We start from the raw sequence: 16,743 nt of genomic DNA on the forward strand, positions 1-16,743 counted from the left end.
CACGTGAGGGGCGGTGGTCCGAGAACCCGCAGGTGTCCAGGTTGGGATGCCGGCCGGCTGCGGGGGAGCGGGCGGGGAAGGGAGCGGACGGGGGAACGGACCGGGGGAACTGACCCCGCCTCCGGAGCGCGGAGGGTTGAGAGGCAGGTGAGTGGCCTCCTGGATCCACACCTGTCCTCTTGGTCCCTGCGTCGTAGCCCGGGCATGGCTGCTGGCTGCCCGCGGGAATGGACTTACAAGCAGGATTTTCCTGCAGCTTTTCTGGCCCGGTCAGGAGGCCAATGCCCTGTGGAGAAAGGGTCCAGAAGGATTTCTCGCTTCTGCTAGGGCGAGCAGAACTTTTCCCCCACCAGAAAAAGCCTGGAATCTGAGCCGGTTTCTTATGAGGCAGCGTCCAGGAAAGGGTGCATGAGCTGGGTCCGGGGGTGTCTGTGCGGCCCCAAGATCCAGAGAGCCTGTGTCAACCATCCTACCTGCGCGGCCTCCTTGGAACGGTGACTGGGAGGATCTGGTGGGATACGTTATATTGGAATCGCTTTGAAGACTAAACTGTTGTCCATATTCTTATTTCCTTTAGAATTCGCAAAACAGCACCAAAGGGCTTCAAGCAAAGGGATGGTAACAGCTTCAGGATTACCATATTTCACCAAGTTTAAGATGCTGCCAGTTATAAGATGCATCATTTTTAAAATGTACCACTGAGAAAAAACAGTTGCCAAGGAAAGATGTGTCATCGGTTGTAAGCTTTTTTTTTTTTTTTTAAGTAATTTCTACATCCAACATAGGGCTTGAATTCATGACCTGGGGATCAAGAGTCACATGCTCTAGGGACTCAGTCAACCAGGTGCCCCCAAGCTGATTTTTTTTTTTTTAAACACAAGACTATTGGAACAAATGCAATACAATAGGAATGGTGTGAAGCTGTAGAAGGAGCATCGAGATAGAGTACTTCTCTTGCAATGGTAACTAAGTGTGCAACTTTGGGCAAGGCAACTATGCTTTCTGGACTTCAGTGTCCATATCTGTATCAAAGAATTGAACTAAAAGAACTGTTTTCTCTTAGTTGTGAGTTTTAAGTTGGCAGAACTACTCTATCACTCAAATCTTCCCACATCTGTCCATCTTGGTGTGGCATTGTCACTCTGCTCCTGGTCCGCATCATTCTACCTGAATGACTCCCCACCACTCTTCTATACCTTGCATTCACCCTACAGAATATTAAGGCCACAAACACAATTGTTATGGCCATCACATTCAAATTCAGAAAGACAGAGACAGAGTTGTGTTATTTGTTGGCTACAGAAGAGATTAGGAACCTCAAAGGGAGGAAGTTTAAGTTTGAAAAAGACAAGAGAACAGCTAGTGCTTTAGATGTAAATTCTTAACTCCTTAAGCATTCACTGTACAGTAGGCAGGTCTCCAGGCACGAAAGGCCCACTCCTTTCATAGAACTGGGTTTTATGCCTTCTGGAGAAAGGAGGGAAGAGCTAGGGAATTAGTTAAATGAAAATAAACCTTGTTTTCATTGAAGGAGATGGTCTATACAGAACACAGTGTCCCTGAAGGTCTAGCATGATAGCGCCATCACTCCTTCTGAACACAAAACTCCGTGGAATAATGACTGAAGTCTAATCTCAAGCCAACTGAAGACAAACTGATCTCATGAAATGTTTCCCACCTATAATTCCTGTGACTGCTTCTTACCAAGACAGTCCCTGTCTCACCCTCCATCCTGTAATGGCTGATTTCAGCCAAGGAGTGAAGAGCACAAATGAAACACAGGCCAGACAGTTCTTGTTCAAACAGCAATGTTTAGTTGTACAACACATAAAGTCTAGCAACATTTATACAACCAGTTGGAGTGTCTGTTGGCTTGTTTTCAATTGGGAAATTTAACCATAATGTCACCCAAAGGTTGGCTGGGACTGGTAACATTTAAGAAATGGGTCGTTCTTGCATCCCCTAGGCTTGGGCCTCTTCCTCCATCAGGACTTAGTTGTAGATGAATGGCCCACAAGTCACCAGCCTTTGAGAAAGTAGTGTCCAGGTAGAGATGGCGGGGGTGGGCAGTTGGGGGGTGGGGAATCCCATAAAGACATAGTATGTGGGGCAGTGGCAGCCAACATTCGCAAACATTCATGCATCTGATGGGGGGCTCCGCCCTCCACTGGGTATTTTCCACTAGCCTACAGTGACCAACTGAGGCCAGGCTAATTCATGACTCACATTAGCAGGGTGAAGGTCAGGGTAGCAGGTGGCAAGAGTAGTCAGGGTAGGTGGGAAGAGATCCCTCTTATTGCTAAGTGGACAGAAGCGTGCTTTTTTTTTTTTTTTTCCCTTCCTAGAGTTCACACCCCGCGGGTTTCTGGAGGTTCGTGTCTGTGTTTAGTTCTTTTTTAAAGTTTGAGGGTAAGGAAGTCAATTCCAGAAATGTCTCTCCAGGAAAACCACTCTTTCTAAGTGGCTGCCTTACAGGGTGGGGCGAGTGTGAAGCTGAACTCTGGGCCAGCCACAAGTGGTGATTTTTATTTTAAAATGACCCTAGGCCTGGCTCCCCCCACATCCGTAGTGACCCATCATTAGAAATAAGCTGTAAGCAATGAAGGAGACACCCTTGTCCCACACTGGGGCTCACACGGCTGACATCCACAAATCTGACAAGCAGAAAAGTTGCTTTCTTGACCCTTGAAGGAAGCCAAGAGTATCTCATGCAGATGGATGGACAGGGAGCAATGCCGTTTCCCCTTGGAGATGGTTACAAGTAGCTGGTATGGGTGTCCAAGGGCAGAAGGAGCTCTTGATGAGTTCTTTCCCCCTACAGATGGGCTGGGACCGGCTGATACAGACGATGGAGGAGGGCTGGGCTGGCGAGAGCTCCATTCCACTGGGAGCAGGGAGGGGTTTGGATACAGGGAGAAAGCAACTGTCCTAAAGAGACAGCTGGCCCCTCCGACCTGCTGAGAGCTGAAGGGGGGCTGTGGTGGTGGTGGGCTGGGCAAGCACAGCTCTAAAAAAGGGCATAGCCCGGCAGCAATAAGAGCTGGGAGGAATGGAGGGAGAAGCAGTGCTTGAAATGGCCTTCATTCAGCAGTGGGGCAGGGGGTGGCTGGCACAGGTGGAAGGACAGTGCCCAGGAGGCCTTCTCCCTGCAGGGGGGGTTGAGAACGGTTGAGGGTGTGGAGACCAGCAGCTGGCAGCAGACACATAACACAGCTTCTCCGCAGAGGCTGACGTCAAGGTGTAGGGGTGCCAAGCATCATTCTCTACTCAGCCTCTCCAATGCCCGCCACCCCCACGAGACCTCCCCTGCCAGCCTTAGGTGGCCAGCCCCGCGTCTGCCTACATGACTGCCCACCGTATACCCCAGGGGTCCCTCTCCTGTTGAAATGTAGCAACCTCTGTGCTTTAACCCTGCTGCTGTCCTATCCTGCTAGGTGCTTACCCTGCAATGACTTTGTGGGTGCGGGGCTATGTGTATTGCACTGGAAAAGAGCCTCCAAGAAAGACTGAGACCATAGGTTTTGGGTCCCTGGTTTTGGGGTTCACCCACCTCTTTCCCCTGGCCCACTGAATCTTGATCTGAAGTCTATGTGTTTTCCTAGCACCTGAGTGATAAGAGACTAGAAATGCTGGGATTTGTCGTGGACCAATAAAACACCGAGCGCTGGGCCCGGAGGTGGAACAGGAGGTTGTATGAGGTCATTGTAAACGGCAGCTAGTTGGTGTTTTCCCTTACCTAAGGCTAAACTGTTTCCCCAGCCCCAAGTTTCAGCCACCTTACAGACTAAAGGAGGAAGAGGAACTCGTTTGTAAAACCAATGGGGGAAATCTAGGCCTTAATGCAGAGCTGTAGGGAATGGCAAGAAAAGGCTGACTGTACGATTGTGCATGTCGTTAGGAACGTCTGCGGGAGTCAGGAGGGGGAAAGCGAGGAAAAGCAGAGAAAGACAGACAGACACACAGACAGACATGCACAGTGAGAGAGAACAGAAGCCCAGAGGGGGTCAAGCATGAATGAGAAGCGAGCAGTAGAGAAGCCAACTTTGGGGGGAGGAAGAATCCTGATGGAGAAAAGTGAGGTGTTGTCTCACATTTGCCTCGGAAGCCAAACCACAGAGAAAGGCAAAGATCGTGTACTGCTCTTGAGATGTCTTTAGATCTAGTTCTCCTAGAACTCAGTGCCCAAACTCAGTGCTGGACCAGCGCATGTGCTTCTCGAACCAGATACTGGGAACTGGGTAACTCGTGTTTCCTCCTCTGCCTGGGCCCACATGGGTCCACCATGCGCTGTGGAAACTTTCTTTCCCTCTCGTCTCTGTGGGTCTGATTTCTCTCTGTGGGCACTGTCATGTGGTTGGCTGTGATTTTATTTTAAGGTGGCCTGAAGGCCTTTTTGGAAGTAGATTGGGCATAAGTCCTACATATAGGAATGTAGCTAAGATGGGTTAGACTCAAAGCGAGTGGAAGAAGTCACGGAGAGGGGCAGGATGAAGGAACGCGGGAAGGGGGAGAAGCTGGGAGCAGAGGGGAGTGAGGCGAGGCGCGTGTGGAAGGCAGCGGACTGCAACCAGGACAGACGGTGACAGGTGGTGGGTTTCCGACAGTGGAGACAGTGGAGACGACACACACTGAAGGGTGCAGCTCTCTTCCCCACTTCTCTTTTCTGCGGGAGCCCAGCTCCCACCTACTCTGCTCTCCTTCGACCTTCCCACTCCTAGGAAGGCCCAGCCTTACCCCCTCCCCCACCAGGTCCAGCTCCAAAGCTGTCCTTAGAGAGTCTCTGCCGTCCCTGTTGTGGGCGGTTCAGAGATAAGAAAGTTACCTGTGGCTCACTTGTTCCCCATCATTTTTAAGTGAAACCTCCCCCAAAACCTCTTGAGTGAGGCGCACAGCTTGGTTCTGGGACACAAGGAAAGGAGACAGATAATGGACAGCCATGGAGGAACCAAACTTACAAGGGATCTTCCAGGGAAGGCAGTGAAAATACCTCACCCCTGCGCAGGTACACACACACACACACACACTCTCTCTCTCTCTCTCTCTCTCTCACACACACACACACACACACACACACACTCACACACTGTAGACAAACTCCACAAACACCAGACAGGCCTGCGGGACAGAGTAGAAAGCAAGAAGGTGGTTGGTGGTGGTACTGGGATGTGTGTGTGGAAAAGCGGGGATGTGTGATGATACAGAGAAAGGGCCGTCAGGGGTTACTGTCGTGGCTTTCCTCTGTGTCCACGCTCACCGGAGGGAGGCCTCCATTGTCATTGAGCCGCTTGGCCCTGTAGGTCTCGTAGTGGATGTTGTGTGTCACTTCCTTGAGGTCCTGGAGGTGGGTCCTGAAGGACACGGGGTGAGGAGAGAGAGGGGTGTGGTTATGGGTGGGAGGAGGAAGAGACGGACCCACACCTGAGGCCAGTGCATCGCTCCCATGGCCTGCGGCCCAATGACTGGGACCCAGGCCAGAGAGAAAATAAAAATACTCCTCTTGCCCCTTCTGCTTCATGACAGGACGAGGAACGGGGCGCAGAGCGCTCTGTCAGAAGAAGGAGACCTGAAGGGATGGCCTCCTGACCAACAAATAAAGCCACCCTCTGAGGGAACGGGGCGCATCTCACCTGATGACAAAGTCTCGAAGCAAGGCAAACTCACAGTGGTTGAGGTTTTCCACTGGGAACAAAACAGAACAACAGGTGGTCATTTCACTAATGCAGCAACACCCAGCAGGCTCACTTCTGTTCCGATCACACAGGGCTTCTAAAAACTGGCCCAAGGCCTCAGACACAATTCCTATCCTCGAGGAGCTTATGATCTGATTGGAAGACAGTAACACACGCCAAATGCAACAGCCGAGCCCTCTTAGAAAAGGTCACACGCTACACGATGACTCTAACTCAATACGGATTTGAGTACCTACTAGCTGCAAGCCATCTGCCACACGTTATGGGAGAAGGGGACTAAGACACGAAGGCTCTAGTCCCACGATCTAAAGGACAGGACAGACATCTTCATAAATGATTCTAGTTCAAGGCGGATGAGAAAATGCCATGAAAAAAAAAATCTCAACACAAGGTCATCGGCAAACGAGAGACGTGATCCAATGGGATGAACTTGGTTTTGGAATTAAAATCAACTCAGCTGTGGCCTCTAAAATCCCAGTTTCAACCGCTAACAAGTCGTGTGACCTTGAGCAAGACCCTTCCCCTGTCTGAGGCTCGAGGCCTCGGGGGCTAATGTTCTGAGGACAGGCACGCCTCCCCTGCTCCCCACAGAGGGTGGGCAGGCTTGAACAAGATCACTGAAGCAATTCTTTGAAACCTTCCAGAATCGTTATTGACCTTCTCAAGGTCACATCCATTCACAACAAAACAAAAATGACCACCTCCGAAACACCCTTTAGCGGTTTGTCAGATCACGTCCCTTCTCATGTGAAAACCTTTCTGCGATTTTCCAGTGCTTTTTAGTCTCTCCGTGTCCTCTACTCCTCTGACGCGTGGGTCAGGGCCTCCCAGGCAGGTGTTAAACCGGTCTTTGACCGCTGCCTGCCTCAGACACTCATCTTCTCAGTTAGACTGTTAGCTCCTTACAGCAGGGTCTGGCTGGCATTCGTTTCGTATCTGACGTGCCAGGACAGTGCCCTGAACTCTAGAGGCTGAGTGAGTTAGCATAACGTACCCGCAACGGCCAGTTCTTCAAGAAGATGCACTGAATTACCTTCAATGATCCCCCAGGGAGTTTTTCTGCCGAGGACCCGCTTGCCATTCACTTGGTACTCCTTGTCGCTTCCCACGACAGCAAACGGCATGCTTTCCTGCTGACAAACCACACACATGCATGTCAGCCTCCTGCCATCCGGGCTGCCATGGACAGGATGCCCAAGGGTCCTGGGCCTCTGGCCTTGAACTACACATTCCACGGCCCATTCCGCGATCCCACTGATGGGCAAGGGCGAGGCGCGTGTCTCTTAAAAGGGACTCTGAGTTCTGGGTCCAGCCCTGGCCGCATCCCTCCCTGCTTAGCAGGTTAACCTCGGTAGGTTGGCTTTCCTTCAACCAAAGAAAGCTTTGTGTTTTTTAGGGAGTTTTAACGCATTTGGCTTGGTTTGGAACAGCTAGGACAGAACGACAGCTCATTAGGGATACGTACCTATGTGATAGCCAAGTTACATGTTTTACGCTACCTCCCATCAAACCTGCAGGCAGAGGTCCGTGTCTGCCGCCCTCCACCTTTGGAGCTCTGTAGCCTCCTCTGTTCCCCCCTAGTGGGTTGTATATATTCCCAAATCCATTTGCCTGATGTGTGTTTCATTTGCTCTTGGAAAAACTACGATTTAAGCCAAGGATGTGTGACCGTGGAGAATGGTTTCTCTGAAAATCAAGCTGAGTGTTTCAGAAAGACTTGAGAAAGTCTTAAAAACATTTAAGATTTGAAAAAAAAAATTAAGATTTGCATACACCATTTTTTTAAAGTGATTTCTTCTCTTCAGTGGATTTTCTCAATTAACTGACCCACTACCTCTCTCAGCTACACCAGATAAGGGGCTTCAGATGGATTATCCACCCCCGACAGAAGAGGAGACTCCAGACCAAAGCAAGTGGCTTGTCTCAGATCATAGTGGTGCATAGAAAAGCCTGGACTGGAACTCAGAATTCTGATGTAAAATCCCAGAACTGTCAAAGTTTGGAATTGAGAGGGATTGTAGAAATCCCAAGAAGCCTTAAGATCCCCAGGAGAGAGGCACCTGGGTGGCTCAGTGGGTTAAACCCTCTGCCTTCGGCTCGGGTCATGATCTCAGGGTCCTGGGATCGAGCCCCGCATCGGGCTCTCTGCACAGCAGGGAGCCTGCTTCCTCTTCTCTCTCTCTCTGCCTCCTTGTGATCTCTGTCTGTCAAGTAAATAAAAAATAAAAAAATAAAAAAAAAAGATCCCCAGGAGACACCCCAGGGACAGCTGAGAAGACAGCGCTCTGTGCCCACATCCCTGAGCCAGAGCAGCTCTGTTTTCATGTTTTATATTTCAACAAGAGTTCTGTCTAATGTTTAATTTTTTAAAAGAGTTCCTCTAGGGAGAAAAAATGCCTATACGCCACTCACCTAGCCTGACCTCTGCCTCTTACAGAGGGGAAACTGAGGCAGGGCTCTGACTAGAGCCCGGACACCTTGGACCCCAGCTTGATGTTCTTTCTGCCCACGCTCTTCCACCAACCACACCCTGTTTTTCCAGGCCCTGTGGGGGAAGAAGAGGCTTTTGGGGTAGCCCGGGGATGGATGCAAACCTTGGCTCTCTGGGTGCAGGGTTCACAGTCCTGGCCAGGGCCCTACCCCTCATCCTCTCCTATGTCACTTCTGGTCTGGGTCAGGCAAGGTGGGGCAGAGGGTTCAAAAGGGGGAAAGCAGGTGGCAAGACAGAAGGGGGACACAATCCACATCCCACTGGTTCCAAGGGGGACATGTGTGTGCTGAACAGAGCCCTGGGCACCCACCCGGATTTTGTCATTCTCTGTCTTGTCCTCCAAATCCTCATCAAATTCCTTCTGGGGGTAGAACTCAATGCCATTCACTTCAAGCTCCTTTCGAACCTAGGGGCAAGGAAGAGAAGCAAGGTAGCCAAGTGTTGGGATAACTGGCGGGGCAGGGGTGGGCGTTGTGTGTGCACATGGGAGCGTGTGTATGTGTGTGTGCGCGCGCTGAAGTCAGAGGGATGAGTGCAGCCTTTGCTAATCCAGTCATCTCTGAGCTCCAAGGCCCTGAGCAGCAGGAAGATCCTAAATGGCAGCCCCAGTCATCCAGCTGCTACAGCCCGGGCTGAGATGAGGAAGAATCTGGGGGGTGCGGCTTGCGCATCTCAGGGTCCAGAAGCTTAGGGTTTAGACAAGCAGCACTGCCGAGCAGAGATTCCCCAAGGGCAGTGCTCATGCCGCCATATGTCATATTCCTGTTTGCAGGGAAGAGAGTTGAGGCTCAACCCCAAGCCTGTCTGGTCCGTCCTTTCTCGAAGCTTGGCTTAAGTCTCACCTCCTCCAGGAAGCCATCCAGCAACTCCCCAGTGCTCTACCTGATTACAAGTTTCTCAAAGGCAGCAAATGTCTTTGTACCTCACTTGCAGACCCCACTTCCATCCCTGTGCATCCAGCACGGGGACGAGCTTATAGAAGACACTAATAAAGACTAGCGGACAGGTGATTAATTATTCTAGCCCCTCAAGCATGCTAACTAACATCAAGGAGTGCTTTCCAGTTGCACGGTGATTTATGTATTCAGCAGTCTTCACCAGAAAGTTTGAAGGGTGGGAAGGAAGCAGCCGGTGGCTACTAATTTCTCTTTGCCATTGGTCCTCGACACAGCCAGCCCAGCCTCTTTAATGGTTCAGTGGGAGCTGAGTGGGAAGGGGGGATATAATGACCAAGGATAGGACACGGCTTGGAGCAGAGGAAGGGAAGGAAGGGTGGGGACAGGAAAAGGAGGAGGGGCCTTCTCACCCTTTGCTTGAATTCAGACTTCTCCTCCAGGGTCATGGTGTCAGCCTTAGCAATGACCGGAATGATGTTCACAACTTTGCTGAGGTGTTTCATGAACTCCAGATCGAGGGGTCGCAAGCTGGGGCCCAGAGAAGGCGGGGTGTCAGAGCCACCTTGTCCTCCCCCACTCTGCCATGGCCACTACGCCAGGGCCACCCTTGGGATGGGAGGGACCGGCGGGGAACCTGGCTGAGGCCAAGGGGCTGCTCCCTCTCCTCCATGACACGCTCCCAGAGTCTCACTGCCTGTGGAACAGGCTGCAACCGTCTGCCCCCATAGGGCAGAGACCCCGGTCTCCCCCTCTCTTCAAATCCCGCCCCTCCCGCAGCCCTGTTCAAACTGCTCCTTCAGGACACCATTCCTGCCGTGGGGATCTTTTTCTCTTGGGAATAGTCATGGACTGTCATCTCTGCCTTTATGTCCCTTTAAGTCCTTGTGTCATGGTTACTGATATATCTTATTCTCCATATAGGACAGCACTTTTTTTTTTAAGTCATCTCCATGCCCAACATGGGGCTTGAACTCACAACCCCCCTGATTGAGAGTCGCATGCCCCACGGGCTGAGCCAGCCAGGCATCCAGGACAGCCCCTCTGATGGGCCTTCTCCCAGCCCACCCTTAGTCCTGGAGGGCCCAGCTGGGGGCTTTGGCCCTCCCCATCTGAGGGCCTCGCTCCCCTGGGCTCTGGGGCCCCCATCTGGCTCTAGTTCCCAGTCCGGTGACTTACTAATTCAGGCCGTCTGCTGGCTGGCTCTACCATGAGTCCACATGCTAGGGAGCAATACAGCTAATCTTTTTATGGAGCTCCTAGACCCCACCATCGAACACCTGCTGAGTACCCAGTTCTTCCAAAATCGGGGGACTACCTGGCTCACGTTGTCCGCTCAAGAACTGAACCCTGGCCCAGCAGTTAGGCGTAGCAGTAAGTTATGGAAGCTCGCCTGCTTGCCCACCGGGATCTCTCCATCCCACACTGGCACTCGTTGGCACTCGGCCCAACTGCCACTCACAACTGGACTTCCCTGCACACCTGCTCGTCACCAGCCTTCATCTCTCGACATTTGCTGGGCTGCCCACCCACCAAATGCCTACAGCTGGACCCCATGCCCCCCCCCAAAACACCCACCTGATCCAGTCGCCCTGCCTCTCCCTGTTTCACGCTTCTTGCTGCCCGCCCCTCCCCCCACCCCAGCCTTGTGCAAAGCAGATCTCCTGTATAGATGAGGAGCCCTCTGGGCTCACATGCAGACTCCCCCCCACCACTGGCACAGTTGTGCTAGAACACCAGTGGGCAGCATGGGGGCTGGGCTGGGTCAGCTTTACTCTCCTGGTGGGAAAGTCACACTCTCTGGGGGAAAATCCAGGCGATCACAGGGCCCTGATGGCATCGGGGCCCATCTGGGGGTGTTGATTCTCCATGACAGAACGGGCACAGCTGACACAAACCAGAGCGAGCCACAGCCACGGGGGGAGGGACTGGTACGTACGAGTGTCCCGTGGGGGAGATGAAGTAGAGGCAGCAGTGCACACGAGTGTCGGGGATCCGTTTCTTCCTGGCGATGTTGACCTCTTCCTTCAGGAACTTCTCATACTGTTCATTGATGTACTTCTCAATGGGCTCCCAGCTGGGGGTGCGGGGGGCGGGGGGCAGGAAGAAAGCAGACGGGTGTCCCAGAAAGAAAGGCCTGTTGACCATTCTCCCTCAGGCCCCCATGGATAGCTTTCTTTGTTAAGCAAAGCCAGAACTCCCACGGGGACCTGGTCCTCTGACTGAGCCAGAAGAACTTGCAGAACCCCGCCCCACCCCAGAGAGCAGCACACACTCTCCCCACCTCCATTCCTTATTAGCTAGGAGGCTCTGCGGAAGTCTCAGCCCCTCTCTGAGTACCAATGCGTGCTTGGAGGGATTAAGGACTACTTAACATAGCAACGGCACATAGAAAGTATTCAACACAGCCACAACACATTATCATGACCGTTGTCAACGCTATCACTACCTTTCTCCTTTAAGGAGCATGTCTATAACCAGAGGAGAGGACAACCAGTCACTTTTCTAAGATTGTATCAAGTTGTGTTGTTTGGCGACCCTGCCTGTGTGCGGCAGACCCCAGCATCCTCACAGAGGAACCATGGTCTCTGTCCCTATCTGGGAGCAAATCTCCGCCTGGAACTTTCCATCTACATCCTTGGAGGGATGCTGACGGCCGCTTTGCTCTGTGGATTCCTGGAGGTGTTCTCCTCCTGGAAATTCCCCTGTGTCCTCTCGTCATGCAGGGTTATGACACTGCCCACAGGCCAAGCTCGGCCACAGCCTTCAGGTCAGCCTAGATGTTTGCCACAGGTCCCCCTGGGTCTGCCCTGCCCTGCTGCCACCTCTAGGCAATCCCACAGCCAAAATTCCCTCTGCTTTGGCCCTTTCCTGGGCCTCTTCACAAAGCCCCCTTCTCCCATCCTTTAGCGCGCCTTCCCACTTAGCCCCTCAGCATGGAGGGCGCAGATGGTTCTCAATATGAAGGAATCTGCACCGTGTTCAGCGTCTTCAGGGCAGAAATCTCACAGGCAGGCAGACATATACCAGTTTTCATTGTTGATCTGGTCTCCAAAGCCCGGGGTGTCGATGACGGTCAGCTTCATTTTGACCCCGCCTTCCTCTATCACTGGAGGGTGAACAGAAAAGGCACCAGGGATGTCAATCATCGGGCTGATGCTGGCTACGCTGCTGGCTACCATCCAGGGAGAACCAGGCTCCTTCCTTCTTCAGGACCAATTATGGGAAAAGTCAATTTCAGGGTCTTCCCGCTTCGGCAGCTCTGTTCATGCTGTTCCCTGCACCTAGCATGCCTTCCCTGCTTCTTGCTGCTTGAATCCCACCCATGCTCCACCATTCAGCTCAAGCCCCATTTCTAATCCCCCCCTGTCTTTTCTAGACCAAGGAGTTGGTTCTACAGACTTTAGGCCTCCGTTCTCTTCTGTCTTGAGATTGCTTTCCATTTGTCTCATTCCCCGGTAGGCCCATCTCTCCCTCCCTGGCAGAGAGCCTTCCGAACAAGGGCCACAGGGGTCCCCGCCTGGTCCTCACCGTGCCCAATAGCTTTGATCTCCACGGTCTTGGGAATCTTCTCCTCCCGGTTCCAGCTGGAGGCCTTGCGGCTCACCTGGGATTTGAAGAGTGTGTTGACCAGCGTTGACTTGCCCAGTCCGCTCTGACCTGCCGCAAGACAGGAGGAGGATGACACGGTGGGGAAGACCCGTGTCTACCTCCTACGCTTGCCATCTCTCCTACGAGCTTACAGAATTCTACAGCTTTGATCCAGGGCATGCCCCCTCTTCACCGCCCATGGGGGGAGCAGAGGACTGGGTGGGAGAGCAGGCAGGTGGGGATGCTTCCCTGGTACCGGAGAGGGACTTGGGGAAACATCAGTTGGATTCCACATGCTCTCCTTCCTGGAGCCCCAGGACCGTTGGGAGGGGAAACAACTTCTGCCTTTGTCTAGCGCAGCGATTTCTTGTTTTGTGCCTGCTGGACTTCAGCTTTTAGTCTTTACTAATACTAAACGGAATGACAGAACTACTTTGTCCTCCTAGGCTGCCTCAGTGGATCCGAGACTTTCACATCTGTTAGCCAAATCTGCCTTTGAATCCCACAGCCCTGGGAATTTCTAGCAGAACTCTCTTTATCCCCAGCTCAAGTGGTCCCAGAGAGATTGACCCCCACCCGACATAAGAAGTGTGCAAGGTCACATAACTAAGAAAGGCAAGACCAGGGCCTTGAACCCAAGGAACCCCCTGGTTCTGTGTCCACTCCTCATTCTAGTGCTGCCATTAGTACCTCATGCCAGAAAAATGCCCAGGAGGGCACTGAGAGAGGAGGGGGCGGCTGACCAGCCAGGGTCGGTCCCTCATCTCCACTTCCCTCCTGAGGGAAGTGTGTTTTTGCATTTTGGGGGTGTTTTTTTTTGTTTGTTTTTTAATTTTAAATATGTTCCACTCTGAACTTGGAGCTTGAACTTAGGACCCGGAGATCAAGAATCACATGCTCTACTGACTGAGCCACCTGGGCACCCCATTTTGACGTGTCTTACAAGGGTCTGTAGAATCTAGAGAAGATTTCCTTCCAAGGAGGAGTTCTGCAACTAAAAGGCGCTTGCAAACCACGGGTCCAAGCTGCGCTTCTCAAACTTGTACGTGCACAAGGATCAGATGCCACACTTGATCTTAGCCAAAAGGCCGAGAAGCGATGCACGAGAATCACACAAGCAGGCTCTACATCTGCTCAATGGCATCAGCGTCACCTGCACCCTTATAGGAAATGCAGGCTCCCAGGCCCCGCCCCAGCCCTATCATTCAGAATCTGCCCTTTGACAGGACTCTCCCAGATGAATCACATACACAGTAAAGTCAGAAGTGCTGGTCTAGAACATGCCTGTGGTATATTAGGGGGCGGATGAGAACCGAAAGCTCCAGACCCAACACCGCGGTTTCCCTGAACACCTGGGACTAGCCGTGTTCACTCCTCTAGTTTCCTTACTGACAAGTGATGGCAAGGGAGGGAACTGGATGAGACCAGGGATAGCAGATAAGGGGCATGTCTCATTCCAACTGATCAGTCAACAGTAGCCACCCAAGCCAATATGTTAAAAAGGCTACCTGTGGGCTCAGTCCTGAATGTGAGCCGGGACTGACCAGCAAAGTCTCTCCTGGTGGCGCTGCTGGGGAGAGAAGAAACCTGCACAGCTTCCTTTGCTGTTCCCGGTCTGGATAGTTTCTGAGGTTATTTGCTCACTAAGTACTCTTGAGTGCTAAGTGCTGTGCTGGAATTGGAGGCAGAGAGGCAAACAAAACAACATCTTTACCCTCAAGAAGCCATTGAGTGTGAGGAAGATCAAAACACAAGCGGGTAGTTACGGTATGTTGCCCTAATCACCATGAAAGAGGGAATCACAGGGTATTACAGTAGCAAACTGAAGGGAATGTAATCCAGTCTCTCTGCAATAAAGGAGGACTTCTCGGAAGAAGCAACAACTAAGTTGAAACCTTCGGAGAAACTTTAAAAGACCCCTGAGAAGCTGGAATGGGGTTCTAGACAGAGGGAATGGCAGAGGCAAAGGCTCAGAGGCTGGAAAGAGCACCGAGAGTCCAGAACTTACCAATGAGGAGTAGAATGCTACACGGTTAGTGGCAAGAAGTGAATGGAGAGAGAGCACCAAACACACTATTTAGTTCACCTGATTTTTTTTTTTTTTACAACAAGACTTTCTAGATGGTTTAAACTGCAGCCAGCTCCTTATCTTTGAGCAGCACTGAGTCAGGGAGCTGTGGCAATCCAGGTGGGAGCCCTAGCTTAGCTCAGAGTGGTCACGGCGGAGAAAGAAAGACATGGGCAGACTTCAGAGAGATTTACAAGGGAAAACTAGCAGGTCCTGATGGCTGATGGAATGAAATAAGGGAGAAAGAAAGATGTCCAGGTCCCTGTTTCAGCAATTGAGTGAATATCTCACTAATATCAGGCAAAGGTCCCTTCCTGCTCTTACATGCTGTGACCTGGTGACACCACTTAGTGACCAGTCAATGTCCTGCAAATTCTCTTTAAGGTTTCAAGCACTACAGAAGATCACCCTCCATCTGATACCAGTGGGGAAAGACACTGATGATTTCCCCGTGCCACACACCTAAAAACTGGCTGAGTATGGCTAAGAGGCTGCCTGTGTCCACCCTACTGGGAGTGGGGCCAGGCTGACCATCTACCTACAGTTCCCACCCCTGGATTAGCCAGTCTTCTGGGGAGAAGAGAGTCAGGCTTCTGTGATCAACATAGTGAAATCTTTCCTCCTGGAAAGAGCTCATCCTAGGGAAGCCAGGGCTGAGGCCCAGCCTAGGGAAGGAAACAGGATCCTCAGTGCTGCCCACCAGCATGGCCTCCAGTGACCCCACGGCCTTCCATACCGACCACCATGATGTTGAAGTCGAAACCAGTCTTCATGGTCTTCTTGCGCATCTGCTCAATGATGGTGTCGATGCCAATGTAGCCGAGCAGGTTTGAGTTGATGCTGACGGGTTTCATGGGCACTGCCGGCTTAGGCCTGGGCTCAGGCACCAGCTCTGACATGGCTGCGTCCGTCCTGGTCTCTGGGAGCCCTGCAAAGCCAAAGTGGGAGAGGTGGGCTGGAGGAAAACAGGAGTCACGTGGCAGCCACAGTATTAGTCTCTTGAAACAGAATCATACAGAGTTGGGACTGGAAGGGACCTCAGGTGTCATCCAGCATCGGTCCCTCACTTCACAGGCCTGGGGGTGCGGGGGAGAAGGACTTCCCCAAGACACAGAGCAAGTCAAATGCCAGATCAGGATCGGGGCCCAGCCTCTCCAGCTGCTGGGGCACTTTCTGGTGTACTCGCTGCCCCAAAGTGCATCTATGCATCTAATCCAGGGACTTCACCTTGGCCCTGTTGACATTTGGGTCTGGATAATTACTGGGGGGGGTGGGGAGGGAGGGCGGTCCCGTGCACTGTAGGATGTTCAGTGGCCCCCTTGACCTCTATTAGATGCCAGTTGTGACAACCAAAAGTATTTGTACACAGTGCCAAATGCCCCCTGGGGACAGCATAACCCTAGTGGAGAACCACCGATCTAAGATATGTCTGGGGTTATTCTGACCTGAGTTCTGCCTCCTCAAATAAAGGGCTAAGACCTTTTAGGATACTGGACCTAACTTCTATTGACTGTCACTGACCTCAGTTGCTTTGTCTTATAGAAGCAAACAGGACTCTCCCCTCACACCACAGGAGCATCACTCTTGCCCCCAGCCTCAGTGTCCCCTCTGTTCCATAAGCACCACTGCAAAGTCGGGGTGTCTATGCCTTGAGGAGTCCCAGACACCATCCTAGCCATAGTTTTATTTTTTTTTTAATTTTTTTTGAAGATTTTATTTATTTATTTGACAGACAGAGATCACAAGTAAGCAGAGAAGCAGGCAGAGAGAGAGGAGGAAGCAGGCTCCCCGCTGAGCAGAGAGCCCGATGTGGGGCTCGATCCCAGGACCCTGGGATCATGACCTGAGCCGGAGGCAGAGGCTTAACCCACTGAGCCACCCAGGCACCCCTAGCCATAGTTTTAAATCTGTGGGAAGGATAAGTCTCTCCTTTTGACCAGTGGGGAGGGGATGAGACACAGCCAGCCTGCGGCAGCCACTGCCTAAGATGACATAGTGTGTTCTTGGAAT

General features: G+C 52.0%; 1 protein-coding gene across 3 annotated transcripts; it reads right to left on the minus strand.

Moving 5' to 3' along the window:
- Positions 1-3,080: 3,080 nt before the first annotated feature.
- SEPTIN3 (septin 3) lies at positions 3,081-15,656 on the minus strand (the record flags this gene model as incomplete). Of its 3 annotated transcripts, none has more annotated exons than XM_080812253.1 (10): positions 3,081-3,146; positions 5,255-5,348; positions 5,628-5,679; positions 6,724-6,820; positions 8,492-8,587; positions 9,488-9,605; positions 11,014-11,151; positions 12,102-12,183; positions 12,606-12,734; positions 15,470-15,656. In XM_080812253.1, the coding sequence occupies 10 exons, from the start codon at positions 15,630-15,632 to the stop codon at positions 3,081-3,083; spliced, it is 1,035 nt and encodes a 344-aa protein (XP_080668379.1). The 3 variants fall into 3 exon arrangements, with proteins under 3 accessions (XP_080668379.1, XP_080668378.1, XP_080668380.1); XM_080812252.1 differs by having other exon boundaries at positions 6,724-6,823; positions 15,470-15,632; XM_080812254.1 differs by lacking the exon at positions 12,606-12,734 and having other exon boundaries at positions 6,724-6,823.
- Between the last annotated feature and the right edge of the window lie 1,087 nt (positions 15,657-16,743).

The sequence above is a fragment of the Martes martes genome (assembly GCF_963455335.1).
Source record: "Martes martes genome assembly, chromosome: 8".
NCBI lineage: Eukaryota > Metazoa > Chordata > Mammalia > Carnivora > Mustelidae > Martes > Martes martes.